The sequence below is a fragment of the Erithacus rubecula genome, assembly GCF_903797595.1.
Source record: "Erithacus rubecula genome assembly, contig: SUPER_W_unloc_1, whole genome shotgun sequence".
Classification (NCBI taxonomy): domain Eukaryota; kingdom Metazoa; phylum Chordata; class Aves; order Passeriformes; family Muscicapidae; genus Erithacus; species Erithacus rubecula.
Genome location: NW_027635709.1, coordinates 210,498 through 237,609, shown reverse-complemented (window position 1 = coordinate 237,609; position 27,112 = coordinate 210,498). Strand labels below are relative to the sequence as shown.

Here is a 27,112-nt window from a genome sequence, read left to right as displayed (position 1 = left end):
CATAGAATTTTATCAGCAAAGGAAAGGGTAAGGGATGAAAGCAAGTAACAAAATAAAGAGTTAACAGTGAAAACCAATGAACCAAATCACTTAAAATAACTTGAAAGGACACACATATCACAACCAAAAAAGTTTTAAACAGTTCACTCACAAAACTTAGACAAAATAACAAATTTATTCTCTCCCTTTTTCATTACTAATCATAGGTACCAAAACTCTCTCATTATACCTAGGGTTAAATATTCACAAAGCTATGCCAAGAATCTATCAAACTTTGGCCAAGACACAGTTTCTCTGTGGTGCGGGAAGAAAGCAGCTGAGGGCTCTCGTTGCTGTCTCACCCCTCTGCACTTAGAAACTAACCACGCTTAGTCAAAGCATCACCTTTCACACTAAAAATTTTAAAGCCTCACAAACAACTAACTATATTTTCTCACAAATCCACAATTCTTCTGTTTACACACAGTTAAAATACACACATACAGCCTAGCTCACACAATTCAAGCGTAATTCCAGCGCTCCAAATTCCTCTGCCCTCCTGGGTGCAAATATTCCTTCTACTACTCAGGTATAAACCTCAATTATTTTTTTTTCTCAACCTACACATGCAAAACTTTTGCCAACACACTCCCAAAAGCACACAAACCAAAACACATACAGCGCACCACTGACCCACAATTCACACACACAAATCTCACAGAAACAAGCTGCATGCTCAAACACACATATATTTGGCACATGCAAACTGTGATCAAGCCCACAAAAGGAGTCACGACAACCCAACACCTGCAAGCTTGGTGACCCAAGCTGAAAATTACCACCACGCCGCCTTTAAACCACAAATAAAACTGGAGCCACCACTGCTCCAGTACCACAACAATACTGGCAATGATGTTATTGCTTCTGCCCGAGCTCCGCCAACCCTCTGCTGGGCGAGCTTTACTCCCGATGGCCACAACTGGCCCGCCGCTAGTCCCCCACTATGGGACAAGAGTTCCTGGTGCTGTTACCAGCCTCACCTGGAACACAAACCACTACCAAATTCTGTGGAAACTTACAAATTCACTTTAGGCTTTTTTCACTGTGCGCTCGACATCTCGCAGCGTCTTACCAGTTTGCCTCTCTTACAGGTACCTGTCTATAAGTTTTAAACATGCCTTTCTGTCCATATCTCCGTCAGTTTTAGTTCTGCTCCCTGGGGTGCCAGTGAGGAAAAGGAGCCCTCTTCCTAGGAAGATCCCAGGTGGGTGCCCTAGAGAGGTCCCAAACCCTGCTGGCCCCTCGGCCAGAGAGAACAGGGTCCCACCAGAGTCGCCAACTGATTTACCAAACTATGAGTATTGGTCTAATACCGATACTCCACTGTGACGGACAAAAGACTCTCTAACAGTTTAAAGTTAGAAAGTCTATGTTTATTCAGCGCTGGGCAGCAGCGTGAGGTAATCCTCTAATACACACCGCAAAAATCACAGGTGATCACAAAGTCTATTTATTAGCAAAGAATTCAAACAAATACATATTCATAATAACAGCCACTCCTATTCCTCGCTTCCTATGGTAATTAGCTTGAATAGCTTTAAGCATGTGTGATTGAGTTCTTAAATTAAGTTTGGGGTCATTTTTCTGGGGAGGGGTCTTAAAAGGAGGAAGTAAGGTGAGTCTTCCTTACCCTAAACTCTTGACCTTTTCTATCAATGACAATACAAATTATTTCTGGGGATAGTTCAATTTTTTTAAAGAATGGGTTTCTGTTTGCATTGTCTATGTTCCTTTGCATCTGCTCACTAGTTTCGTCTTTTCCCATTGTAAGTGCAGCTGAGCAAACATGAAATGACAGACAATCAATTATTTAAGTTTCAGATAACTACTCCCTTCTAACTTCTAACTTTTAATTATTTTCAGCAAGGTAACTAAAATCCTAATTTTCTAAGATTAGTGTTTCATTAGCTGTGGAGGAGGGTTTTGGGGAAGAGAAAGGATGCCTGCTGGTGGCAGCAGGGCTGTGGCATGCTAGGAGTCATAGCCTGAAGGAGATAGAGGCTGTCCCAGGGGAAGGTGGTGTTGCGGAGACATGAGTAGTAGTGTATCAATGATGAGAGAGAGATGGGGACACTGAATGGTGATCAGAACCTTATTTTTACTGAGCACTACATGTGTTTATATACCATTTAGTAATAGTCTACTACAGTCATCTAGTTAAATGTCACACAAACTTTACATTTCTACTTAGTAAAATCTTATTTCCCCTAAGCCAGACTTGATTCAGTCTTGCAGTCAGAGCTCTGTTTGCTCTTGCCAGGGCACCCTTGTTATCAAGCTGCATATGCTGATTAAATCTACAGTACTATCAATCTCATTTACCATAGTGGTGAGGTCTGGCAGGAGCACCAGAGTACCATACCAAAAGCAGGGCTGTAGATCTGTGAGCACAGCCTAGGTGGTGCTGGGTGTGTGAGCCTGGTCAGACTTGGTGGTGTGGATAGGTGCTATGAGCTGGGTGCTCCCATGTGAGCAACTTTATGTGGTGTCATGGTTTTCCTTTCCTCGCTTTCTGAGTACAACCTTTCCCACTGTTTCCCACAGTTTTGTCTGGTGGCTGTGGTGGCCTTGGGGAAATGCAATGGTGGGGTAGCTGTGCTAAGGGAGGGTAATGGCATGTTGGGAGCAGGTTGGCCACAGTGGTTCAGTGGGGGTTGTGAAAGTGTTGGAATAGCAACAAGTGGGGCAGTTTTACCGCCGCTGTTTTTTTTTGTGGTTTCTCCTTTCTCTCCTGAGCTCTTATGCCTATTGTGTTCACTGAATTTCCCTTCTTGCCCGTGTCAGGAAAATTAATCCACAAACACCAGAGGTTTATGTCCAAAACGGAGACAGAGGAGTCCTTTTTGCTTTATTCGAATCAAGGGAGAGGCCATGGGGCATTCCCCTGGGATCTCTCAAATTTTTGGAGGACACAGCCTCCCTTTTTATCCTATTTTCCCAGCCGCATTTCCCTCTTTCCCCATTGGCTGAGGTACTTGAGAGGCACAGACTTCCTGGATCGCCTGACACCTGAGATTCCCCTCTAATGTATAACCCTTCCTTTTAATTTTTAATTCTTATACAATTCATAGTTTCCCCCCCTGTTGCTTCTTTCATCTTCTGATATCCAGTTTCATTTACCAGCAAACATACAGTTTGTTTGTAAAGGCAAAGCTCTTTTCCCATTCATCAATCAGTGGAATCCTTCCCATTGTTTCTTTTATCTCTTAGTGCTAGCCTTATCTACCAGCAGATCTCCAGCTTCTTTGTAAAGACAAATGTAACATTCCTCTCACCTGTCTCTTTTCCTTGTGTAATATACCAGTAGTGGTTGTGATATATATATTTTTTTAAAAGTTTTGGTATATTTATCATCTTTGGCTTTGTGTCAATATATAATTTTTTTACATTTTGGATGATTTGTAAAATTATATATTTTTGGGAATCTCAGGAGCTCTCCAAATCCAGACATCATTTGAGGAGGTAGCTCTGGGTCTAAGCACTTGAGCACTGTCAGGACTTAAAGAATGCAGTTTACTTGTCTCAAAATACTATCAAAGAGGGAAGTTCCCATAAGATAAGCCACCACAACAGGCACAGATGGCAAACAGGAAGGCATTAATTCCAGGCCTAAATAGAGGTTTGGAATTAGTGCAGGAGAAACAGGACTTCTGGACAGCAAACCAATAATTATGCAGAAGCCGATTTATTGTTTACTTTTTAGCCTAGTTATACATTCTAAAACCACTGTCCACGCAGTCACGCATTTCTTGATTGGTGGTTCTATGCTGTTCACGCGCCCTGCACAAGCCTCCCAAAGGCAATGATTGGTGGCCGTCCAAAGCTTCGCCACCCACCTTTATCTTGGGTTTTCTAATCTCAGTATTGTTTTTCAGCTCCTTCTCTCTCAATTTCACACAATTTATGTTTCAGTGGCCTTGAAGGGTCTCAACAAGTTGCTGAAAAACACCTAAAAATTGCTCATCCCGTGCACCTGTTATAAACACTGGTCTAAACTAAGAAATATACAGAAAGCAGCTAAGTGTGTGAAAGAACAGTAAAATATGCAGAAAAACAACTAGGCAGCAAAACATAGAGAAAAGCAGCTAAATATAGTTTGGCTGGTGCACACAATACAGAGCAAGGCCTGGATTTGTTCAAATATGTCCACTGTGGTCTAAACTTGTTCAGTATTACTACAAATTAGCACATCAGTCAACATTCCACTCGACTGTGTTAAATCCCCCAGTTTATATACTGGGCATGATGTTCTGTCTTATAAAAGATCCCTTTGGCCATAGGTCACCTGTCCTGGCCCTGCTCCCTCACAGCTTTTTCTGCACCTGCCCACTGGCAGAGCATGAGACACTGAAAAGCCCTTGACTCAGGGTAAGCACCACTTAGCAACAACCAAACCATCAGTGTGTTATCAACACTATTTTTATATTAAATCCAAAGCACAGCACTTTGCCAGCTGCTAAGAAAAAAAATGAACTCTATCCCAGATGAAACCTGGACAGTATCCACCCCTTAATCCATACCATTTGCATCATGCCAGGTCCCACACTTCCCAATATGCCATCATCTTTCCTATTTTTTGATAGATATACAGACAGATATAATTCCCTTAGTCTATGGAACATCCCTATAAAAGTCCATTGAGTTAATTTAGTCCATGACTTTGGGGTCCCATCCGTCCTAAGAGTCTTTTGGGCAGGAAAGATAGTGGATGGTGTTTGAATGTTGCATGTTGAAGCCAGTTCTGATTCCATCACTGCTGCACTCATTCTGGTTTATGAAAGGTCATTCGTCATTAATGTGCCAGCCAGAGGGGAGTCAGGTTCATATTTCCAGAATGGACATAGCAAAGATATATGTCACAAAGTGCCCAGTGTGATGATGCATATAGTTGCCACAGAGGTGATAATACAGTGTTCTATAGTTACTAACACCATACAGTTTAATTCATTGGCAATTCTCACCCCAAATTAAATCCCCTTGAGGCACACACAGACTTCCCCATCCTTCCACATTACCCACAAAGTGCACCCAGGTCCTTGAGTGAAAGTAATCCCATGGATGGGTGTCCTGGTTTTAGTTTGAACCAGGCAGAAAAACCAATTAGTGTAGTGGTTTATATTTGTTAATTTTAATATACTCATTTTCTGCTGTGATAGGATTAGGAGAAAAAGCAAAGCAGGCCTAAAATTTAAAGGGTGTAAAGAAAACTTTATTAACAACATAAAGAAATAATAAATTCAGAATAAAACCTTCAGACCACCCCTCCTCCCCTCTCCCACACTTTCTTTTCTTTCTTAACAACAACATGCAGAAACACTTCAGTTATCAACTTAAATAATCTTTTTCAGTTTATTCCAGGGAGAGGAGTTTCCCCTTGTTAGGCTATAGGGATCTCTCCACAAGAAAAAAAAACCAAAAAACAATCAGTTCTCTGGTGGCTTCACTTTCCATGAACAGCAGCCACCTGGGAATCTGCAATTGTGACACGCCTCCCATTTTTACAGCCTTCCCAGAGCCATACTTATGGGCCGTGTTAAACTCATGGGGTATTTACTTTTAAGAATGAACTGTTTAAAAGTAAAGGTTCTCTTCATCTCTCTTTTTCTTTCTTTAAACTTCATCCCCAGGAACAGAGATCCCCCTTCTTCCCTCAGGCCAAAGGGTCTACAACACAGGTGCCTTTGCTCATGATTTACAAGTTGGGCACTCCAACCCCCCATGTTTTTCTTTATGGTTTAAGGAATTTTTAGTGTAGTACAGTCTTATCTCCACGCCTTACAAAAGGATTTTCAGCCTAAATTCATGGCATCTCCTTATTCTCCTTCCATTTGGAACCTGACTCCTGCTTCACTGACCTTGGTGTCTTCTCTCTGTTCTTTTTTTCTCTCACTCAAGGGAGGGTTGAAGGTCTGCAAGTTTTATCTGAGCATTGAAAGAGTTAAGATCTCACATGGGGGATGCAGAGGCTGTGGCCAGGCCATGCTGGAGCTGTGCCAGGATCTCAGGAAACTCAGGCCACATTGGGAAGGGTTGGCCCAGGCCAGAAACAGTAGCAGCTGTTCTTGAAAAGGAGAGGAGGATGGCCAGGATCTCAATCAGCCTCCCTGGGCCCCAGCTACAGCACCCACTGCCAATAGCCACCCCTCCTCCCTGCTGGGATATGCCAGCTTCACAGACAAGGGGGCCCAGCCCTGCCCCTGTTACCTGCACTCCTGCCAGAAGAGAAAAGAAACTCTTCCTGGGTTTGCTCACTTCAAAATGTGAATTCACAGAGGCAAACCAAATCTTCCAATTAGTTTCCCAGGCTGTCAACAACCAAACCAGTCTCCAATTGGTCCCATCAACTCACAGAAGTTCTCAAGGAGAAAACTTCCGTGGATTCCCTCTTCTAAGTGCCAATTAATGCAAAACCAGCACAATGGGTTTGCCTTTGCCTGAGGTAGGGATAAGCCAGACTTTTCCTCAGCTTATTTTTAACATGCATGAGAGGAACTTCATCTCCTTCTACAATATGTAAAGGTTTTGATTGGGGAGGGTCAGCCCAATTGGCAAATCCTCTGATGTTGACTAACCAGGCTGGTTTTTGCTAAATGTATATCCCAATGTTTCAAAGTCCTACCATCCACTGCTCTCAGTGTAGTCTTTAACAGTCCATTACATCACTCAGTCTTTCCAGAGGCTGGTATGTGATAGGGAATGTGATACATCCACTCAATGGCATGTTCTTTGGCCCAAGTGTCTATGAGGTTGTTTTGGAAATGAGTTCCATTGTCTGATTCAATTCTTTCTGGAGTACTGTGTCGCCATTAGATGTGCTTTCCAAGGCCCAGGATAGTGTTCTGAGCAGTGCCATGGGGCACAGGGTGTTTCCAGCCATCTTGTGGTTGCTTCCACCATTGGAAGCATAGGGCACTTGCCTTGGTGGGTTTGTGGGAGGATGATAAAGTCAATCTGCCAGGCTACCCCATATTTATATTTCAGCCATCATGCTCCATAGCAAAGAGGCTTTAACTGCTTGGCCTCCTTAATTGCATCATGTTTCACATACCTGGATAACCTGTGTGATAGTGTCCACAGTCAAGTCCACCCCTCGATCACAGATCACAAGCCCATCTATATGTTGCATCTCTTCCTTGCTAGCCTGAGGTGTCATGGGTCCACCGATCTAGAAATAATTCACCCTTATGTTGTCACTTCAATCCCAGCAGCCTAATCCACCTGCTGGTTGTTCTGATATTCTTCAGTGGCCCAAATCTTGGGTATATGAGCATCTATGTGATGTACCTTTACAACCAGGTTCTCCACCTGGGTATCAATATCTTTCTATAATACAGCAGCCCAGATGGGTTTGCCCCTGTGCTGCCAGTTTTTCTGCTTCCATTGCTGCAACCACCCCCACAGGGCAATTGCCACCATCCACAAATCATTATAGAAACAAAGCATTGGCCATTTCTCTTGTTTAGCAATGTTTGAGGCCAACTGGATGCCTTTTACCTCTTCAAACTGATGGCAGGATCTATCAATAAAGAAGGCATACTGCTTTTCCCTTTCTGATAACTTATTATATAGTAGGGCCTCTTCAGCACATGCCCTCTCCTCCTCTGGTGATATTCCAAAACCTTTCCCTTCTGGCCAGTTCACGATCACTTCCAAGATTCCTGGATAACTGGGGTTCCCAATTGAACCTTGTCATACAATCAGTGTGATCCACTTACTCCATGTAGCATCGGTTGCATGATGTGCAGAGGAGACCCTCCTTTGAACACCCAGCCCAGCACTGGCAATCTGAGTGCCAGGAGGAGCTATGCTTCAGTGCCAATCACTTCTGAAGTGGCTCAGGCCCCTTGATAAGCTGCCACTATGTGTTGCAGTTATGTCAAGATGGACACAGCTGGTATCACCACCAATCCTTTAGTAGCAAACTCTACATGCCTTCATCTCTTAACTTCTTTCCTCACAACCCTCACTCTTTCTTTCATATACCTCTCCCAGGTAACTGTGACTCCTTTTCTTATAGGCAGCTTCACACAGTACAGACTCCTTCTCTTACTCTGCACGAGTAGCTAAACCCAAGCTGACACTTCCCTGGTCACCTAACCCTGACTGTCCCTCACACAACATCGTGTCCCTCTTCTCACAGCACAGCCAGCAGTCTACTTCTCTTACTCCAGCAAGCTCTCAAGCACCAACTGAAAGTACCAACAACCAGAGGCTAGCTAACCCACTCTTTTATATCCCCCAAACTGATTGGGCAGGCACAGATGTTTCCACTCCTTGGCAATCAATACAGCTGCAAGTCATTGGGAAAGATTCCCTCCTGCACTATTCTTTCAGTCTAGCTACCCACAACTATCTCCTTTTCAGTTGGAGTATAGTGGGCTTCAGATTCCCAACTCTAAAACCCTAGAGGTTAACCTTGAGTCTCCCCTGGTGCTTTCTGCCAGAGGCTCCATTCTCCCCAGCTGCAGTGTAGAGCACATTTTTTGCATCTTGCTGTGTCCTGACTGGCCTGTGGGGCTACAGCATGAACTGTCTCCTCTTTGATTTGCTCAAAGGCTTTTTATTGCTCAGAGCCCCATTTGAAAACATTCTTCTTCTGGGTCACTTGGTAGAGAGAGCTTATTATATTTTGGAATCTACATTCTCCAAAAGCCTACAGTACCTAAAAAAGCTTGTGTTTCTTGTGAATTGATGGAGACATTGCTGTTTTGTTGATCCCATCCACTGGTATCTGGCGATTTCCATCTTGCCATTTTATTCCTAAAACCTGGATTTCTTGGGCAGGTCCCTTGACCTTACTTTGCTGTATTGCCCCACACAATGTTATCAACTTCCGGAGCTTCACCCTATTCCAGGGCAGTCTGAACCGGACCATGGCAGATGGTGGGGCTGTGTGTCCACCCCTGGGGCAGTCGATTCCAGGTGTACTGGATGCCCCTCCAAGTGAAAGCAAACTGTGACCTGCACTCTGCTGCCAGAGGGATTGAGAAAAACACATTAGTGATATCAGTTGTGGCACCACTTGGCTGCCTTTGACTCCAGATCATATTGCTCCATGACCAGCACAGCAGCACTCATTGGAGTGACTTCATTCAGGCCACAGTAATACATTGTCAGTCTCCATTCTCCATTAGACTTTCACACTGGCCATATGGAGCTATTAAAGGGTGAGTGGGTCCTGCTGATCATTCCTTGGCTCTCTAATCGATGAGTCAGCTTATGGATGGGAATCAGGGAGTCTCAGTGTGATATTCCTGCTGGTGCATTCTTGGCACCTGCTGTTCTTCAACCTTCAGCAAGCCACAACTAGAGTCCTCTGAGACACTGGGCAAGGTAGGCATGTGATAACTTTCCTCTGTCTCTAGGGCAGCTATACAGAAAACCAACCAATACCCTTCTAGGTCCTTGAAATACCCTCTCCTGAGATAGTCTATGCCAAGGATGCACAGAGCCTCTGGGCCAGTGTTGGGGGTTGAGTGTTTTTCTATTATCGTGTCAATTGAAAGAATTTTTCCCATTATCATGCCAATGGAGCTGGCCAGGTTACACCCAGGATCTCTGATGACTCCAGACAAAAGGGGTAGGTGGGAGTAGCTCCCGGAGGGGCTACTTGTGCTTCCAGAGGGGGACTCATGTTTCTGGCGAGCTCGGAGCAGGACGCCCCATCTGCAGCCCCCGCTGTGGAACACAGGAGAGCCAGACCCTCTGTGATCACCTGCCCTGCATCTGCCCCGTTCCAGCCTCCTGCCTCTGCAGACACAGCTGATCACCCGGACACACACGGTGAGCGAGGAGCCGCCGCTCCAGCCCGTTCCCACCCGAGACCGGCGTGTCCGCTGCCGCCCCCTCCTGCCTCCGCTCCCGCCTGCCCTCGGCAGCTCCGGGCTTTGTTCCAGCTGCAGCACCGAGACCGAGCACAGAGAGAGTGTGCCTGCAGCTTGAGAAAGGACTGGAACCGAGTTATCTGTTCTGTTTTGTTGGTAATTCTGACAACTGCTGTTGTTTTCTGCTTGTACAGTTAGATATATTAGTAAAAGAGCTGTTATTCCCACCCCCTTATCTCTGCCTCAGAGTCCTTGATTCAAACAATTATAATACTTGGGGGGAGTGGAATTAAAGTCTCTATTCCAAAGGAAAACTTCTGCCTTTACTGGCAGACACCTGTCCTTCAAACCAGGACATACCATTAATAGGTATCTATACTTTCCTACCTTGGGTAATTGAGTAAAATCTAATTGAATCTTAGCAAAAGGCCAGTAGGCTAAGTCTCTCCCCCCCTAGAGCACGTTCTCGGAGTTGATGTTTATTCACTTTTTGACAAATTATGCAATCACTCACTATTCTTTTTGCAATGTTATGTTCCCCTATGCAGGCATATTTTATGGCAAATTGATCTCTCAATTCCTGTACTCCCCAATGGGTTGTCTTATGGTATTTATGCATAATGTCTATAGCAGTTGTCTTAGGGATTACTTCTTGGCCATCAGGGAGCTCCCATCTTCCTGCTTCAGCCTCTTTTGCTACCATTTGTGCTAACTTGTCTTTTTCCTGGACTGTGAAGGTGAACAAATAATGCTTTTTCCCATGTAAGCAACAAAATGTATGTGTAGTATCATAACAACTACAGTGTAAAGCTTCACTTTTAAAATCATCCCAACATTCATGACAGGGAGGTTCAAATAAATCTAGTCCACAAGTTGGGCATTTTTCTCATGTCCATTCTTCTTCACTTTCTTTTTCTCTTATTACCAGCAAGGCTGCCTTTTTAGCTTCCTGATCTGCTAGGTTATTTCCCCTAACTAGTGGAGTTAGTCCTTTTTGATACCCTCTTAAATGAACTACTGCTATTCCTTCAGGCCCTCACAAGGCCTGTAAAATCTGAATTTTTAATTCCTGGTGTATCAATCCTTTTCCCTGTGAGTTTATTAATCCCCTTTCTTCCCAGATTTTTCCAAAGGTATGTACTATGCCAAAAGCATAATTAGAATCTGTATAGATGGTTCCCACTTTTCCTTTTAACAACTTGAGTGTTCTTAAAATTGCATATAGTTCACAAACCTGTGCTGACCAGCTAGGATTTAGTGGGCCTGACTCAATTACCTCAAAAGTTTTCCCATTATGGCATATCCTGATTTCCTCTTACCCTCAACTACCCGGGCTGATCTGTCCACAAAAAGTTTTTCTCCAGTTTCTAATTCCTCTTCCTCAAGATCTGGTCTAATTTTGGTTTGCTCTTCAATGTTCCGTAAACAATCACATGCAATAAATTTGGTTGGTTCCCCGTACAAAAATTTGGCCAGATTTTGTAAACTGGTTGCCTCAAGCTCTAATCGAGGTGAAGATATTAAGATCCCTTCATACTTTAAAAGTCTAGCGTCGCTAATCCATTTGTCTGCTTTTTGTTGTAAGATTCCCCTAATGTTATGGGGGCGCAATATTTTCAGTTCTCATCCAAAAGTTATTTTCAGTGCTTCTCCTATCAGGAGAGCTGCGGCCACCATGGCTTGTAGACACGTGGGCCAGCCTCTGCTTACAGGATCTAAAAGTTTTGAAAGATATCCTATAGGCTTTTTCTTCCCGGCCCAATCCTGTGCTAATACCCCAAATGCAGTTCCTTCATCTATGTTTATGAATAAGTAAAAGGGTTTCCAGACATCTGGCAAACTTAATACAGGGGCGTTTACCAGATCTGTCTTAAGAACTTCTAATTGTTTGTCATCTTCTTCTGACCACTTCAGTAACCCTTCCTTTGTAACTTTACTATATAAAAATTTGACCTTTTTCCTGTAATCCTCAATCCATTGCCTACAATATCCCAACAGGCCTAACAGTTGTCTCGCTTCTTATTTTGAGGAGTTGGTAGTGATAAAATACCATTGACCCTATCAGGGTCTAAGGTCTTAGTTCCTCTGTTCAACCTGTGCCCCAGATATTTTACTTCACTTTCTACAAATTGCAATTTTGATCGAGACACTGAGTCCCTGTAAACTCAAATAGTTTAATAATTTGATACTTTCTTGCCTCACCTTTTCCTCATCCTGTCCAGCCAGTAGTAAATCGTTCACATATTGGACTAAAATTACGCCTTCATCCAATTCATACTCCCTCAAAATTTGTTCCAGTGCCTGGCCAAACAGGTTAGGAGACTCTGTGAATCCTTGGGGCAACACTGTCCACCTCAACTGTTGTTTCCTATGTTTATCTGGGTCTTAAGTAAAGCCTGCCCCACTGGGGTGGAAGGATCCAACCCCGAATATAATTGCAAATTATTTCTAAATCTTTCCAGCCAATCAGTGGGAGTCTTATTTTTCTTTTGCTGTTCATTAAAGGCCTTATTGATATTTTGTCCTCTAGAGACAGACTCCCAAAAGCATGTGGTTCTGGGCCAAAGAGCCTTTATCTGAGTCACAGCACCAAATTTGTTATAAATTTATCTGTAATAAATTGATCAACTCCAATAGATGGAATAAATAAAAAATTTTATTGAGCACGCGGCAGCAAGCAAATCAGCGCTGGGGTCCGGGGAGTCTCCGCTCCACCAACAGCGCACACCCCACTCCATTTCAGTCCGTGATTTATTTTCATCTTCTTCCGTGTCCGTGCCTTTCAGCATCTTCTCACGTTCTTTCTGCGTCTGCGCAACCAGTTGCTAGGGGGTCTTCTCCTGGCTCCTGGTGGTCGTGGGGAGGAAGGCCGTGGTCTTAGTCATTGGTTGGCTTTTCCTGTCTTTTGCAATCATATACAAACTGGGCACATACAGGATGTTTGTGGTTATTTGGGACATAATCTTTCTGCTAGCTTAAGCAAGATTCAGTGGTCTTTTGGTCGTGTTCCCTAATTTTGGCAATGTTTGATTAGCAAAGCCTTACTCTGTTACAGTGCCGAGGGGGAACTAGGATCTTAGCAGCTGAGCGGGCCTCCCCTCCCCCTTTTTATTGGGGGCCCCTGCCAAAAACAGGGCTCAGCGGGCTTTCCGAAGCCTGTGTCAGAGCCTGCTCAGCCCAGCCCCAGCCCGGACCCAGCCAGTCCCGCAAGCCATGCAGGGCCTTGCCCCAGCCAGGCTAGTTACCTTCTGAGAGGCCGGAAAGAGATCTTTCTGGGATTTGTTTATTTTAAAATGTGGATTTCACAGAGATGTGTCCATCTCTTTCAGTGGTTTAATCAGTTGTCAGTTCTGAAAACAAATCACTGATTAGTTTTTGTCAGACATAGAGGAAGCCTAGCTGCTCGTCTCAGAAAAAATCACTTCAGTGTGTTGTCTTTAGTGCCAAACCAGCACAGTTGGGTTTTGGGGGTTTTGTTTGAGTTTTGTTTGTTTTAATTTTGGTGTATATTACATTGGTATATGCTATCTTTTCTGTTAGTCTGTTCCAGGCTGCCTGTGTAGTAGAGATCTTATAAATGCCTTAGCTCGTGTGTGTGGTAGTGAGGTGCTTGGTGGAACTTCTATTACATCACAACACTTATTGTTTTTCAGTCCTTTTCTGACTTGCATTTTGAGTCTATTCCTGATATTTCAGTTTTGACTTCAGGCACCTTCTCCTGCATGCCTTCTGTAGGTCAGGAAATACCCGTGTTGTTTGAAGAGCAGAGTATCTCTTCTGATGTTTTCCTATGGGCGGGAATGAAATGTAAAGATAACCGGTTTGCAATCGTATTTTCTAATGATTTTTGTTTTGAATGAGTGTATGCACAGGTGTGTGGGATAGGGATATTCAGTGCTTTTGTGGTTTTCCTGTCATGGTTTAACACCAGCCAGGCACCAAGCCCCAAGCAGCTGCTCGCTCACTCCCCCACCAGACGGATCAGGGTGAGAATCAGAAGAGTAAAACCTTAAAAACTTGTGAGTTGAGATACAGATAGTTTAATAGGAAAAGCAAAAGCTGCACACACAAGCAAAGCAAAACAAGGAATTAATTCACTGTTTTCCATGGGCAGGCAGGTGTTCAGCCACCTTCAGGAAAGCAGAGCTCCATCACATGTAAATGGGGACTTGGGGAGACAAACACCATCATTCCAAATGTGTTCCCTCCCTTTTTCACCAAGCTTTATATGCTGAGCATGATGTCATATGGTCTGGAATATCCCTTGAGTCAGTTGGGGTCACCTGTCCCAGCTGAGTGTCCTCCCAACCTCCCACACACCCCTAGCCCCCTCCCCAGCATGGCCGTACTAGGAGCAGAAAAGGCCTTGACTCTGCAATCTTAGCAATAACAAAAACATCTCTATATTATCAACCCTGTCTTCAGCACAAATCCAAAGCACAGCCACTGGGGAGAAAATTAACTCTACCCTGGGTAAAACCAGCACATCCCCTACATGAGGGGCAGTAGTAATAATTGCAATCCTTAGATCCTGTCCTCATGTGGATATGGTTATATTTTTTCTGATTTGTATAGGGAAAAAATGCTACTGTGTCAGTTTCAGTTCACATCCAATGAATCCTGTTCAGATCTCTTCTCCAAATCTGCTTTTTGTGTTATGATGTTCCTTAGAAGGAGATTGGAGTGCTTCTTTTGAGTAACCTGCAAAGATTTTTAATAGGAATTTGGTTGTGTTTTGCTAAGTGAATCATGCTGGAGGTGCTGAGGTGGAATTACCTGGGAAAGAAAGGAGGATGAAATATGACAGTTTCAAATTACAGAAAACACCTGCAATAATAAATCCTTGCCAGATGGTTTCATGTTCCGTGGTGGAGGACTGGGTTTAGGAGATGGGAAAGATGTGCAGAAATGCAGCAAGAAGGAAGGTGCTGGGGAATTTGCAGAGAGGAGTATGAAGGAGGAGGATGCTTTTCCAGTGTTGAAGACTGTGGAAAATGATACTTAAATGGTTAAAGCATTACCTCTTTGTGCCGGTTTGAAAGCAAGCCAGCAGGAGGAATTAACTCCAAGCAAATATGTTGCAAGAGATTCCAAATCAGAACTACAATTTAATAGGACAGTTACAAAATTGGCAGTACTACATGAACATTGGTTTAAACCGACAAAGTCAGAATATGACCTGACACCCTGTTGGTCAGGGTGGTGGTAGCAGTCCCGTTGGAGTGATGGATGTGATATTGTCAAAGCGGTGATCCTGTAGAAAGGTCTGGTCCTTCTCTGTAGGTCCAGTGGTTGTATCATGGTGTCCCAAGCTCCATATTATATACAGGTAGGAATGTTCAGTTCCTGCCCCAGGGCCGGGAATTTCACAATGGGATGATATAATTCTATGAGTCATGCTGGTGAGTCCTTGATGGCCCATTAGCAGAGATGGCCCCCTTTAGGCTATGTGCATTGGGCTGCTGTTGCAAAGCAGTGACTATTAACAGCTCATCAGAAGGTGATATAGGTGGTGATAGAATACCTACCTTAAATTGTAAGGCAAGACACTCTTGATTTGGAGGTTGTGGAGAGAAAACCATGAGAATTAGGAGGAAAATTACTTAGTAGAGTACCAGCCTCATAAGTGTTCACCCAGAAAGGGAAGGGGGGCAGATTTTTTTTTTTGTCCCAAACTGAAGACAAAATATTGCTTTGATTTTGCTGGCATGTCCTGTCAAAGTGTGAGCTTTCTAGAGTGAGGATTTTCTTAACTTTATGTAGAAGAACGATCTAAGGCAGTGGTCTCCACCTTTTTTGATTGCACCACCTCATCAGCAAAAAAAAAAAAAAAAAAATTGTGAGCACTCACAATATATTTTTATTTACAAATTATATATGTATACTATTGTACTAATATGTATGGTATAAAACATACATGAAAATAAAAAGATGAAAATTAAAAAATTAGAACAAATTTTTATTTTCATGCTCTATTTTTACATTTTTTAAAATTTTATTTATTAATGGTACCAAAACCAATTTCTTCATGCACCCCAGTGGATTGCCTTGTGCACTTCACTTTAGAGACTACTGATCTGAGTTCTCTTGTAACATAGTTTAAGTAATTTTTCCAGTCATCAGGTGGCAACTCTTTTTCAACAGTTTTAAAAATATTTGTGCTGTTTTCCTAGCTGATGTTTTTTACTTTTAGAAAACAGAGCATGTTAGAACCTTTAGACTACATCCACATTGTGATTATGGTCCTGGCTTGAACCTAGGTCTTTGGCCCCTGATGGTCTGTTGCTCTTCCAGACACAGTCTCGCTGGAATATGACAGCTCAGAGCTGCGGGTTGGGAGGGGTAAGCGTTTAGTCATTGCCTTTAATTTACCATTAAGAGATTAAGTATTTGTTTATGATATTAAAAATGTCTGTAAAATAGGTTTATTTTGAAGTTGAGGATACAGGTAAACCTTCAGGTATGCTGTAAATGATAAGGTCAGTTTCTGCCCAAACTTCCTTTAGTTCTTCCTTTTAAAATTTTCTTATAAGAAATATAAGAGTTATATTATAAAAAGAATAAGGGTTCATAATAGTTGTCCAGCTCTGTTATGGCTTCAGCATTTCAGCTATTAATAAATAACAATGTCTTTTTCTAAGGATTACTATGGAATTACATTCCCTGCTCCTGCAACTTTGACAGGCAGAGATGGAAGCCTTGCTAACAACCCCTACTCAGGTGAGTATTATTTAAGAAGGAGAATGGTGAGTGAGATGTGCTGGTCATCCTGATGTTGCTGAAAAAGCAGTCATTTTCCCTTTCTGTAGGCAATTAAACTCATCAGTCCAAACTAGCCAAACAAAAGCAAGCATCTTTCTTTTCAACCCTGACATTGATTTTTTTTTTTTTATTGATTTTTTTTTCTTCATGGTTTTGGTCAGTAATTCATGTGACTCAGAGGTTCTTGGGAGTAAGTTGGATACCCTTTGAGAATAAGTGCAAAATTGTTATAAATTTAAATGGTAATGTCATCTAGTGTTCTTCCCAAGCGCATAGAGGTGCTTGAAAATATTCCATAGCTTAATCATTGTTCTTGACATTTGACTGGCTTGCTTTCCTTTGTTACTGCTATTTTAGTACTTGTATGTTCTCAGCAGGAGCTGCCTCTAGCAGTCTCCCTCTCACCCTCTCCAAATCTCATGGACTTCATTCCCAAAAGCATGTGGTCTAAGAAGCCCTTGTTTATTCCTGCTCTTACTCTTCAGTTATTGTGCAATGATGACATTAATGCTATCCAGGATTTTCAGCCAGTGGTTTTCTTTCACTGCTATCTGATTACAGCTTAAAACTGTAGCTATAGGTGTTATAATTCCTATAATGATGATATTATGTGTTGTCATACTTTTTGGTAACCAACATAAAGGAATACTAGTTGGGAATTAGATGGATGTGAGTAATATATGTCACTTCTCTAAAAACATGTGAGAATGGTGCTCTGTGGGCCACCAGAAAATACAAGTGTTCAGGAGTTTTTCTGCTGCATTCTCTTGGGAGTCTGCTTTCAGGGTAAAAACCAAATTTCCCTTTCTCCTTCTTAAAAAAGGTGGCCCATGATGCAAGTCTTGCTTTCCTGGCCTTCAGCTATTGTTTCCAGAACTTTGGTGGTGTGAGGGACCAGACATATTAACTCTAGTCATGCTTGGCAAATAAACAGACTGACAAAAATATGCCTATCACTTCCTGTAGATCCTAACTTGCTTTCAGCCCATGAAGCTTAACTCATCAGTTTAACCTCTAGAGAGTCACACTTTAGCTCAACAACTATTTGCTCTTTGTCTGTTTAACCACATTTTTGCTTTTAGCATGTTTTATTGCAATGATCTGATGTAATGAATCTTCTCAGATTGTGTGAGATAGGTAAGTATTGGTATCTCTATTTTAACAATGGATTAGCCATGGCATGGTGTTCTCTGCCACTAACAGGCAATGTCCCTGTAGCCATCAGGAACAGACTGGGAGAGGGCTTCCCATGAACAACTACAGGCTTTCAAGCGTAGGATGTGTTCTCTTCTGTAGTTGTCTACTTGTGTTCAGATTTTGAATCCTTTGAATTCTCCACTTCTGGTGTATCTTTGTTAGTTTTTCTGATGAGTTTGTTCTTTTGCAGGTGACGTAACAAAATTTGGCCGTGGGGATTCTGCCTCCCCTGCTCCTGCTACCACGCTCGCCCAGTCACAGCAGAACCAGACTCAGACCCACCATACAACTCAGCAGCCCTTCCTGAACGCGACCCTGACCCCAGGGTACAGCTACACCGGGTTACCTTATTATGCTGGTGTGCCCGGTGTTCCCAGTGCATTCCAATATGGGCCAACCATGTTCGTAAGTGTGATAGGCTAAACTGTAATCCTCCTTGTGTGCCTCTCTGGTTTTGCTCTCTTCAGCCCAAACCTTCTACATCTTAGAATCACAGGATGGTTTGGGTTGAAAGGGACCTTAAAGATCATGTAGTTCCAATGCCTCTGTCATGAACAGGGAGACCTTTCACTAGACCAGGTTTCTCCAAGCCCCATCCAACCTGGCCTTGAATACACTTCCAGGGATGGGGCAGCAACAACTTCTCTGGGCAACCTGTGCCAGTGTCTCATCACCCTCATTATAAAAAACATCTTCCTTATGTCCAATCTAAATCTATCCTCTTTCACTTTAAAGCCCCCCTTGTCCTGTCATTACAGACCCTGGTAAAAAATATTTCTGTGTCTTTCTTATAAGCTCCCTTTAAGTACTTAAAGGCCACAATAATTTATTCCTGGAGCCTTCTCTTCTTCAGGCTAAACAGCCCCAACTCTCTCAGCCCTTCTTCAAAGGAGAGGTACTCCAGTCTTTTGATCATTTTCATGGCCCTCCTCTAGACCTGTTCAAACAGGTCTTTCTTGTGATGGGGGCCCCATAACTGGATATGGTATTTCAGGTGGGGTCTCATGACAGCAGAATAGAGTCATCTTTCCCAGTCTGTAAGGGATCTCCAAAAACACGCAAGCATGAGAAAATAGCTGCAGTCTCTTCCTCAAGAAAATGGAAAATTTAAAAGGCCAGAGCTCATGGATTCCTGTGCAGGTTATTGTAAATAGCAGACAGCTGCAGCTCTTGGACTTGGTGTTCCTGAAAGCCTGTAGCATCTTCCAGATAGTGAAAGGGAGATCCAAAACTGAGTCAGAGAGCTGAGAATGCCTAGGAAATCCTTTTGAAGATGGAGGAGACTGGATTAAGTCAGAGAGCAGGGAGCCTCAGGAGGGAAAATGTTATTTGGGAAGAGGGATGCTCCAAGCAGAAGGGTAGTTGACTATTTTAGAGCTCTGTAGTACTGTGTCTTATGAAAAGGACTCAGGCAGGTGTTGGTGTTTCATTTGATTCTGTGGGTGACAATTTGCTCTTTACAGTTAGTGTATGAAACAGATTCAACAAGGCCAAGTGCTGGGTCCTGCACTTGGGTCACACCAACCCCCTGCAGTGCTACAGGCTGAGACAGATTGGCTGGAAAGCAGCCCAGCAGAAAAGGACCTGGGGGTGCTGGTCAACAGCCAGCTGAATATGTGCCAGTGTATGCCCAGGTGGCAAAGAAGGCCAATGGCATTCTGACCTGTATCAGCAATAGTGTGGCCAGCAGGACCAGGGTAGTGATCGTTCCCCTATACTGAGCACTGGTGAGGCCACACCTCGAATCCTGTTTTGAATTTTTGGCCCCTCACTACAAGAAAGATATTGTGATGCCTAGAAAGGCTGATCTTGAAGAGAGACTAGACAGAGTTAAAAGGAATAAAATAGGTATTTATTGAAAGGCCTTAAAAGGATACACCTTGGGCAGTACAAGAGCCTGCCTGGGGATGCACTCAGATTGAATCCAAGATGGATCCTGGTCACAAGGTTTTTACACTTTTATGTTTTGGTTCATCTACATATTGGGGTCAATTGTCCAACCACAGCCCCAGGTTATGAAGTCTCAACCCTCTGGCTTGCCCCCTTCCCTTTGCTATTATTTATGCTTTGTGGGTAACAGTTGTCCTTGATTCTCTAGTTGGGAAGGGATTGTTTTGTCTAACTACCCTGTGAATAGAACTTACACATAATATGAAGTTTCAGAGTTACACACCAGGCAGCAGAGAATTTGAAAAATATAAAAGCTAAAACCCAAGGCATCAAGGTGCTGAAGTGTGTCCAGAGAAGGGCAATTGAGCTGGGGAAGGGTTTAAAGAATAAGTCCTATGAGGAGCTGCTGAGGGAGCTGGGGGTGTTTAACCTGGAGAAAAGGAGGCTCAGGGGGGACCTTCTTGCTCCATAACTCCCTGACAGGAGAGTGCAGCCAGGTGGGGGTTGGGCTCTGCTCCCAGGGAACAAAAATCAGGACAAGAGGAAATAGCCTCAAGCTGTGCCAGAGGAGGTTCAGACCGGACATCAGGAAAAATTTCTTCATAGAAGGGGTTATTAAGGATTGGAATGGACTGCCCAGGGAGGTGGGGGAGTCACCGTCCCTGGAAGTTTTCAAGAAATTACTGGACGTGGCACTTAGTGCCATGGTTTAGTTGACAAGGTGGTGTTCAGTTGAAGGTTGGACTTGATCTTGGAGGTCTTTTCCAACCTTGATGATTCTAAAGAAATACACTGTCACAGTGGTGGGGAATGGAGACACAACACAATGTTGGTGTTTCACACAGCAGAGATCTTTAATTGCTTACACAGCTCTTATATACCCTATTCAAAAGACTCCACATTTGAACCTGATTGGCTATGATTGGTTACCACCCAGTTCATTGACCAATAGCTACCTGCTTATGTTCATGTCAGGGATTGGCTCTCTGTAGCTAAATCCCTTCTCCTCTTATGAAGCATACAGTCACAGCTATATGCTGTCATAATACACAGCCTGTTTTGAGAGAAGGTTGTGCTATAATCAGGGGGGCAGCTCTGGCAGAAAACTTGGAGCTTGCATAAAGCTACTGCAGTAATTTACTTCTGGAAGCGTGAGTGCCATGTCCTATGTCAGCCCAATGCTCCCAACTCCAGATTGAATTTCCCACAAGGTGAAGATGCCTTCTCCACTAGATGGCAGAGGGACCTTGTGTTTTGTGTGCCATTCTCTGTGTAACAGTCTTTTGTTTCTTTCCTTTGTCCAGGTACCTCCAGCATCTGCTAAACAGCATGGAGTCAACCTGAACACCACATCAACTCCTTTTCAGCAAGGGAGTGGCTATGGGCAGCATGGCTATGGAGCAGGTATGCTTACCACTGTGCTTTTCATATGAATATCTGCAGAGCTGTTTGCTCAGTGTAACACTTTGTCTTGTACACACCGGCAGGCTATGATGACTTAACACAGGGAACAGCAGCTGGAGATTACAGCAAAGGAGGCTACAGTGGGTCATCTCAAGCACAAAACAAATCTGCTGGCACTGGACCTGGAAAAGGTAACATGAGGTTGCTCTTGAGTGGGATTTAGTAGGGCCAACTCCAGTGCTGTGCAGTCAACAGAGCAGCCAGCTCTAAATAGGGTCACGATCCAAGCTGTTTGTCCATCTCACATATACAAAATGCTTTTTTAATGGCCCAGGTGTTCCTTTTAAACGTCACAACTGAACTTTGCATAAGGATTTGTGTGGCAGCTTTGTCCACAATTATACATGGGAGAAATGGTAAGCTGATTCCTCTGCCAAAGTTTTCTTTGCTGAAGAATATAATGATCCTGCAGCAGTGCTGTTTTTGAAGCCTAAGCAGTTGGATGCTGTTGCTGAAATTGTCCTCTGCCAAATGAAGACTAAATTGGATTTCTTGATAGGCACTTGAGGTAGCTGTGTGTTAGGGTTGAACAGGGCACTTCACACATCTCTGGGCTGTTTGGCTTCTGTCTGTACACCCTGTAACTTATCACTTTCTTTTGTGCCTGAAAATGTTTCTTTTGTGACTGTAAAGGCTGAAGAATTTTACAGCTCATATGAAAGCTTTATTATTCTGCACATGCTGGTTAGACCTGAGAAGTGTGTACTTAACTGCTTAGCACTAGCTAGTTCATCCTTGGACTTAAGCAAGTACAAAGCATTTGCTGTGCATTTGAAATGCTGTCTTCAGCCAAGAGCTGATCATGCTCTCATCTGTAGAGGAGCAATGGCCGAGGAAGGGAACAACCATAAAGCAGTGCACACCCTCTGACCCCAGTCCTCTGATGCACTGGCTAAAGGAACAGCTAGTTTTATTCTGATCCAAGTGAAATGATTAGAGACAGTCTTTATAAGACAGAATAAGTGCCTGGTTTGAAAATCACCTTGCTGGTGAGTGTTCCTGAGCCTGATATGGCACCAGACTGTCTAGATGGAAGGCAGCTTGAATCAGTGATATCCATGTTCTCCAGGCAAAGGAGCATTGCAGACCTCACCCTTCTGCAGGATGTAAAAGGACAAGGGTTCAAATGTGTAGCAGATGCTGAATCTCATTGCTCAGTGCACTACTGGAAAGCTGTTGAATGCTACAGTAAAGCCAAATGCACCCCTAATCCTAGGGGAAAGCTGTCTTTTTGTGAGCTTAAATGAGTGTTTGGTGCAGCCAACTGCTGCCTGATGAAGTGCATTTGAATTTAAGTGGTAATCACTAGGTTGTGAATGTGAGTGATTTATTCCAGTTGACTTTTTTCCTGCTTTGCAGTGAGTGAGGAACCGAACTATTTCTTCTCTTCCCATGTGTAGTGCTGTGGGTCTGACAGCTTGAAGAACCCCACCGGGTGGGCCAGCACCAGCATCGGGGTGTGGGGTGCAGTGGTTGCAGACCAAGGTGCATCTACTGAGGCTGTCAGAGCAGCTGGAAGCAAAGCATGGAGCTCATGCTAGGTGATGGTTGACTTTCCCATTGTTGGTGGCTGTTTTTTTTTTCCAGGTGTTTCTGTGACCTCAAGTAACACAGGTGTGCCTGATATCAGTGGCTCAGTCTATAACAAGACTCAGGTGAGCAATGCTGGACTCTCCTCTCCTGTTGTCTTGAGACATGATCCATGGCTCCCCTTGTGGAGGAGGCTAGGGTCATTCCCAAACCAGTTGGTTCTCAGGGTCAACAGGCTGTGGCATTTCTTATGCTGGCTGCTGTTGGAGAGGAGTCTCACACCCTGTCCCACTGCTCATGGTGTCAGCTGTTGGCACAGGTGCAGGCACTCTACACTGCCCATGCTGCCCCACACATGCTGTGTCCTGGTTGCAAATAAAGTGTGATGGCACTAATGTTTTTGGTCAAAACATCCCTCAAAGCAAGTGAGTCAAGAGGCTGGGTTGAGCTTTGGTCAGGGGGAGAAAAATCTTATTGCGAGTGGTTCTTCCACTTTTGTAATTCCAGCCTGAGCCCCCATAATGCGTGAAGGACTGATTTCAGGCAGCTGCTGCCATCCCATGTCCCACTGAATAAAAAGAGGTCAGGGAAAGAAGGAGCATACTAGCTGTGGAAATAAAAATAAAATAGAGTCATTAGTTCAGAAGAATGGATGAGAAAAGGAGCTGAAACTCATCTGCTGAAGTGCTTGCAGGTGTAATTTGTCTTGCTCTGTGGGGCTGGATGAAAGTTTCAGGTGATGTGTGTTTGGGCTACTCTTGTTCTTGTTTGGTCACCATGGGGCTGCTCACACTAGTCTCTGATGTTCTCTCCCTCGCCTCTTGTACAGACATTTGATAAACAGGGATTCCATGCTGGCACACCACCTTCTTTTAGCCTACCCTCTGCTCTTGGATCAACTGGGCTGAACCCTGGTGCTGCCTCAGGTTATGCTCCAGCCCCATTTCTCCATATCCTCCCTGTGCATCAGCATCCTCATTCCCAAATGCTGCATCACCACCCTCAGCAAGATGGGCAGGTGAGTCAGCCTCTTGATGATCTTCAGTGTGCCTGAGGGCAGATTCCTAGCAAGGTCTTGGGGGTTTTTGCTTCCTTCTGGGTTTTGCTTTGCTCATTGGGAAAGGGCCTTGACAGCAATTGTAGACTGACAGACTCAATGCTATTGGCCAGCTCGGGGAGGGAATCTCATGAAGTTTAACAAGGGGAAATGCCAAGTCCTGCCCTTGGGGAGAAACATCCCTGTGCACCAGTATATGTGGGGGGCCAAAGCAGCTTGGCAGAATAGGCCCTGGACATCCTGGTGGACACCAGGTTAACCGTGAGCCAGCACTATGCCCTTGCTGCAAATGCATTCTGGGCTGCATTAGCAGGAGTGCTACCAGTAGGTTAAGGGAGGTGATCCTTCCCCTCTGCTCAGCACTGGTGAGTCCCATGTCCAGTTCTGGGCTCCCCAGTACAAGACAAATATGGCTGTATTGGAGAGTCCAACAAAGAGCCACAAGGATGATGAAAGGACTGGGTCATCTCTTATCTGTAGAGGCTGAGAGAGCTGGGACTGTTTATCCTGGAGAGGAGAAGGCTCAGGACAGATCTCATCAATATATATAAGTACCTGAAGGGAAGGTGCAAAGAAGATGGAGCCAGGCTCTTTTCAGTGGTTCCCAGTGACAGGACCAGAGGCAATGGGCACAGGCTGAAACATGGGAGGTTCCCTCTGAACATCAGGAAACACTTTTTTACTGGGATGGTGACCAAGCACTGGCAAAGGTTGCCCAGGGAGGTTGTGAAGTCTCCATCCTTGGAGCTGTCTGGACATAGGTCTGAACAACTAGCTCTAGGTGACCCTGCTTTGAGCAGAAGGATTGGGCAAGAAACCTTGAGCGGTCCCTGCCAGCCTCAGCCAGGCTGTGATTCTGTGAAGAGGCCATCCTGATATGGGGCATGGAGAGATGGGCTGTGAGGTGTGAAGCCCAGGCAAGCATTGATGTCCCCTGGCTGTGGCAGGAGAGCAAGATGTGAACACTTGTACTGTAATTCTGGGGGGGGAATTCATCCCCTTGCAGGTTATGTGTTGGTTCTAATTTCTGATTTGGTTTTACCAGCCCACGTGTTTCCTTACTATAAATGTTCCCCCAAAAAAGTGTTCTGCCTTAGAATCAAGAAATAGGAAATTACTTCTCCCTCTGAATGTGTGTTGTCTTTGACTGGTGCACTGCTTCTGTTCACCTTTGGAGAGTTCCTTTGTTGTTCCCAGTCCTGCTCCTCTTCTTCCTTGTCCTTAAACCTGAGTATGAGGTGGTGGGATGGTGGTCTCTGCTTTTTTGCTTGGTTTCTCTGTGACTGTCCTGGATTGCAGGATGGAGATGTTGCAGAGCAGAAACAGATCTGTCCCGGGGGAAGCATTGCTGTGTTGGTGAAAGCTCTTCTGCTGATGTATGGACAGGCTTCTCTTCCTGGTAGTGTTGGTGCTTATGCCTCCTTTCTGATTTCTAGGGTGGATCTGGCCAACGCAATCAACCCAGCACCATGCAGCAAAAGTCTCAGGCTACCAAAACCTATGGCACTTCTCCATACTGGACAAGCTAAATCCAAAACTGGGGAGGGGGAAGAGAATGAAAGAAGAGGAGGCAAAAAAAAAAAAAAAAAAAAAAAAAAAAAAAAAAAAAAAAAAAAAAAAAGGCAAAAGAAAAAGCTGACCCCTATTCCTGGAATTATTAGGAGAAATTACTGCTCAGCCAAATGTCTGCATGGGGAGAACTGCAGCAAGGCAGCCATTCTCAGTGTTACTTGCCTGCTTCCTTTTGAAGTTGCTGTTGTATGTAATATATTTATGTATGTATTTGTAAATGTAATAGAGGCTAAATGTGGTTTTCTGCATCTTGCAGCCTGGTTTATTTTCTTTGTAGGGAAACTTATGAATTTCCCATCTGCACCAGATCATCCTTCCATGTTTTTTTAAGCTTTATAACTCTGTCAAAAGACAAACTGTGCTATTTTTTTTTTTGTTTTTTTTGAGCTGGCGCCCATTTATTTAATGCAGTTCTAAATTCAGGCAAATAAGACCTGCCTCCCCCTCCTAAAAAAAAAAAAAAAAAGATATGTCCTGTTGGTTTGATTTCTGCCCTCAGCCCCCAATATAGCTGTTACTTTAAAGACATTAAAAAGGGGCTGGGAGAAGGGGAAAAAATTTTGTGGGTCTTCGTCTTTCATCTCCTCATTCCTTCCTGCTGTGGAAGAACTCTTGTGGCTAGTTTGTTCACTGTGGCCTTGAGCTGCACTCTTACCTTTTTATTTTTCACTTTTTTTAATAATAAAGGCATTTTTTTGTTTGTGGATTTTGTTTATGTTTCTTTTGGGGGGGGGTGGTTGTCTGTTTTGGTATTGGGTTGGTTTTTTTTTTTGTTTTGTTTTTTGGGTTTTTTTCTCTCTAGCAAGAGACTTTGGCTCAGTGGGTCCTGCAACTTCCCTTCCATCATTACAGGCAAAAACTATGTATCAGTTTCTTCAATAAAAGTATAAGCTGTGTCTTGTACCTCTTTTTGCGTCAAGCCACCCTGCCCAGAAAAGACACAGCTACTTGACGGAAACTTCACCTGTCCCTCCCCATTTTTTTCTAAAACAAGACCCTGGAGGCAACTCCTGGTCCTTCTTGTCCTACACCAGTGTAGTGAATGTTTTAGGAGTTTTATTTCTTTTAACTTTCCCTCCACCTAATAAATATCTGAGCGTATCACTAGTGTTTGTCTGAATTTTCAAAGGCCTCAAGCAGTTTTGCTTTTCTAGCCTGTCCCTTTCTACCTTCTCCTGCTGGAAGATAAGAGCAAGAGATGGGTCTGCAAGGGATGCTGAATACTGTGACAAAGGTGAGCAAACCTTGGTACTGAAAGCTTATAGGCAGCTGCATTGGGTTGGGATTCTAGGCAGCACCCTGACTTCTGCCACAAGCATCATCTCTGTGCATTTGCTGTCCTGTGACACTGTGCTCTGTCTGAGGACCTGTGGAGCAGATGGGAGTGGTAAGGAGGGAGCACAGCAGCACTGTCCTTCCTTGCTTTGCCCATGAAGTCCATGGTCTCCATCAGGAGGAAGGTCTGTGGTGAGGTTCAATAAGGTGAAGTGCTCGGTCCTCCTGCACTGGGAATACAGCAATCTGTTTCTGCAGGTTGGAGACTTACTGCCTCCCTTCCCTCCCCTGGCCGGCCTAAACATGATATTTTCCCTTTATCATCAGCTCCAACAGGGTTCTTCTGCAGCAATTTCCTCTCTAAGTCTCTGTTCCACAGTCTGATGGTAGAACCAAGGTTGCTCTGCTGCACTTGGCCATCAAGGAACTGGAGAAAAAAGACCCCAACTACTCCACACAAGGGGCAGTGTGGAGTGTTTGTCCTGGTTTTGGTACAGCACCT

The 27,112-nt window shown here is 44.0% G+C and overlaps 1 protein-coding gene across 5 annotated transcripts in view; it reads left to right on the top strand.

Annotated features, from left to right (window-relative positions):
• The window catches only part of LOC306814073 (ubiquitin-associated protein 2-like), a 185,728-nt gene extending 160,170 nt beyond the window's left edge, over positions 1 to 25,558 (top strand). For 3 of the 5 annotated variants that reach the window (XM_079329785.1, XM_079329784.1, XM_079329782.1), the window contains exons 22-28: positions 16,505 to 16,583; positions 18,013 to 18,227; positions 21,017 to 21,116; positions 21,200 to 21,307; positions 22,764 to 22,831; positions 23,536 to 23,724; positions 25,200 to 25,353. In XM_079329785.1, coding sequence (XP_079185911.1) covers positions 16,505 to 16,583; positions 18,013 to 18,227; positions 21,017 to 21,116; positions 21,200 to 21,307; positions 22,764 to 22,831; positions 23,536 to 23,724; positions 25,200 to 25,292 — 852 coding nt within the window. In that variant the 3' untranslated portion in view covers positions 25,293 to 25,353. Of the gene's footprint in view, positions 1 to 16,504; positions 16,584 to 18,012; positions 18,228 to 21,016; positions 21,117 to 21,199; positions 21,308 to 22,763; positions 22,832 to 23,535; positions 23,725 to 25,199 lie in introns of all 5 variants that reach the window. The other 2 variants (XM_079329786.1, XM_079329783.1) reach the window with 1 other exon arrangement.
• Positions 25,559 to 27,112: the final 1,554 nt, after the last annotated feature.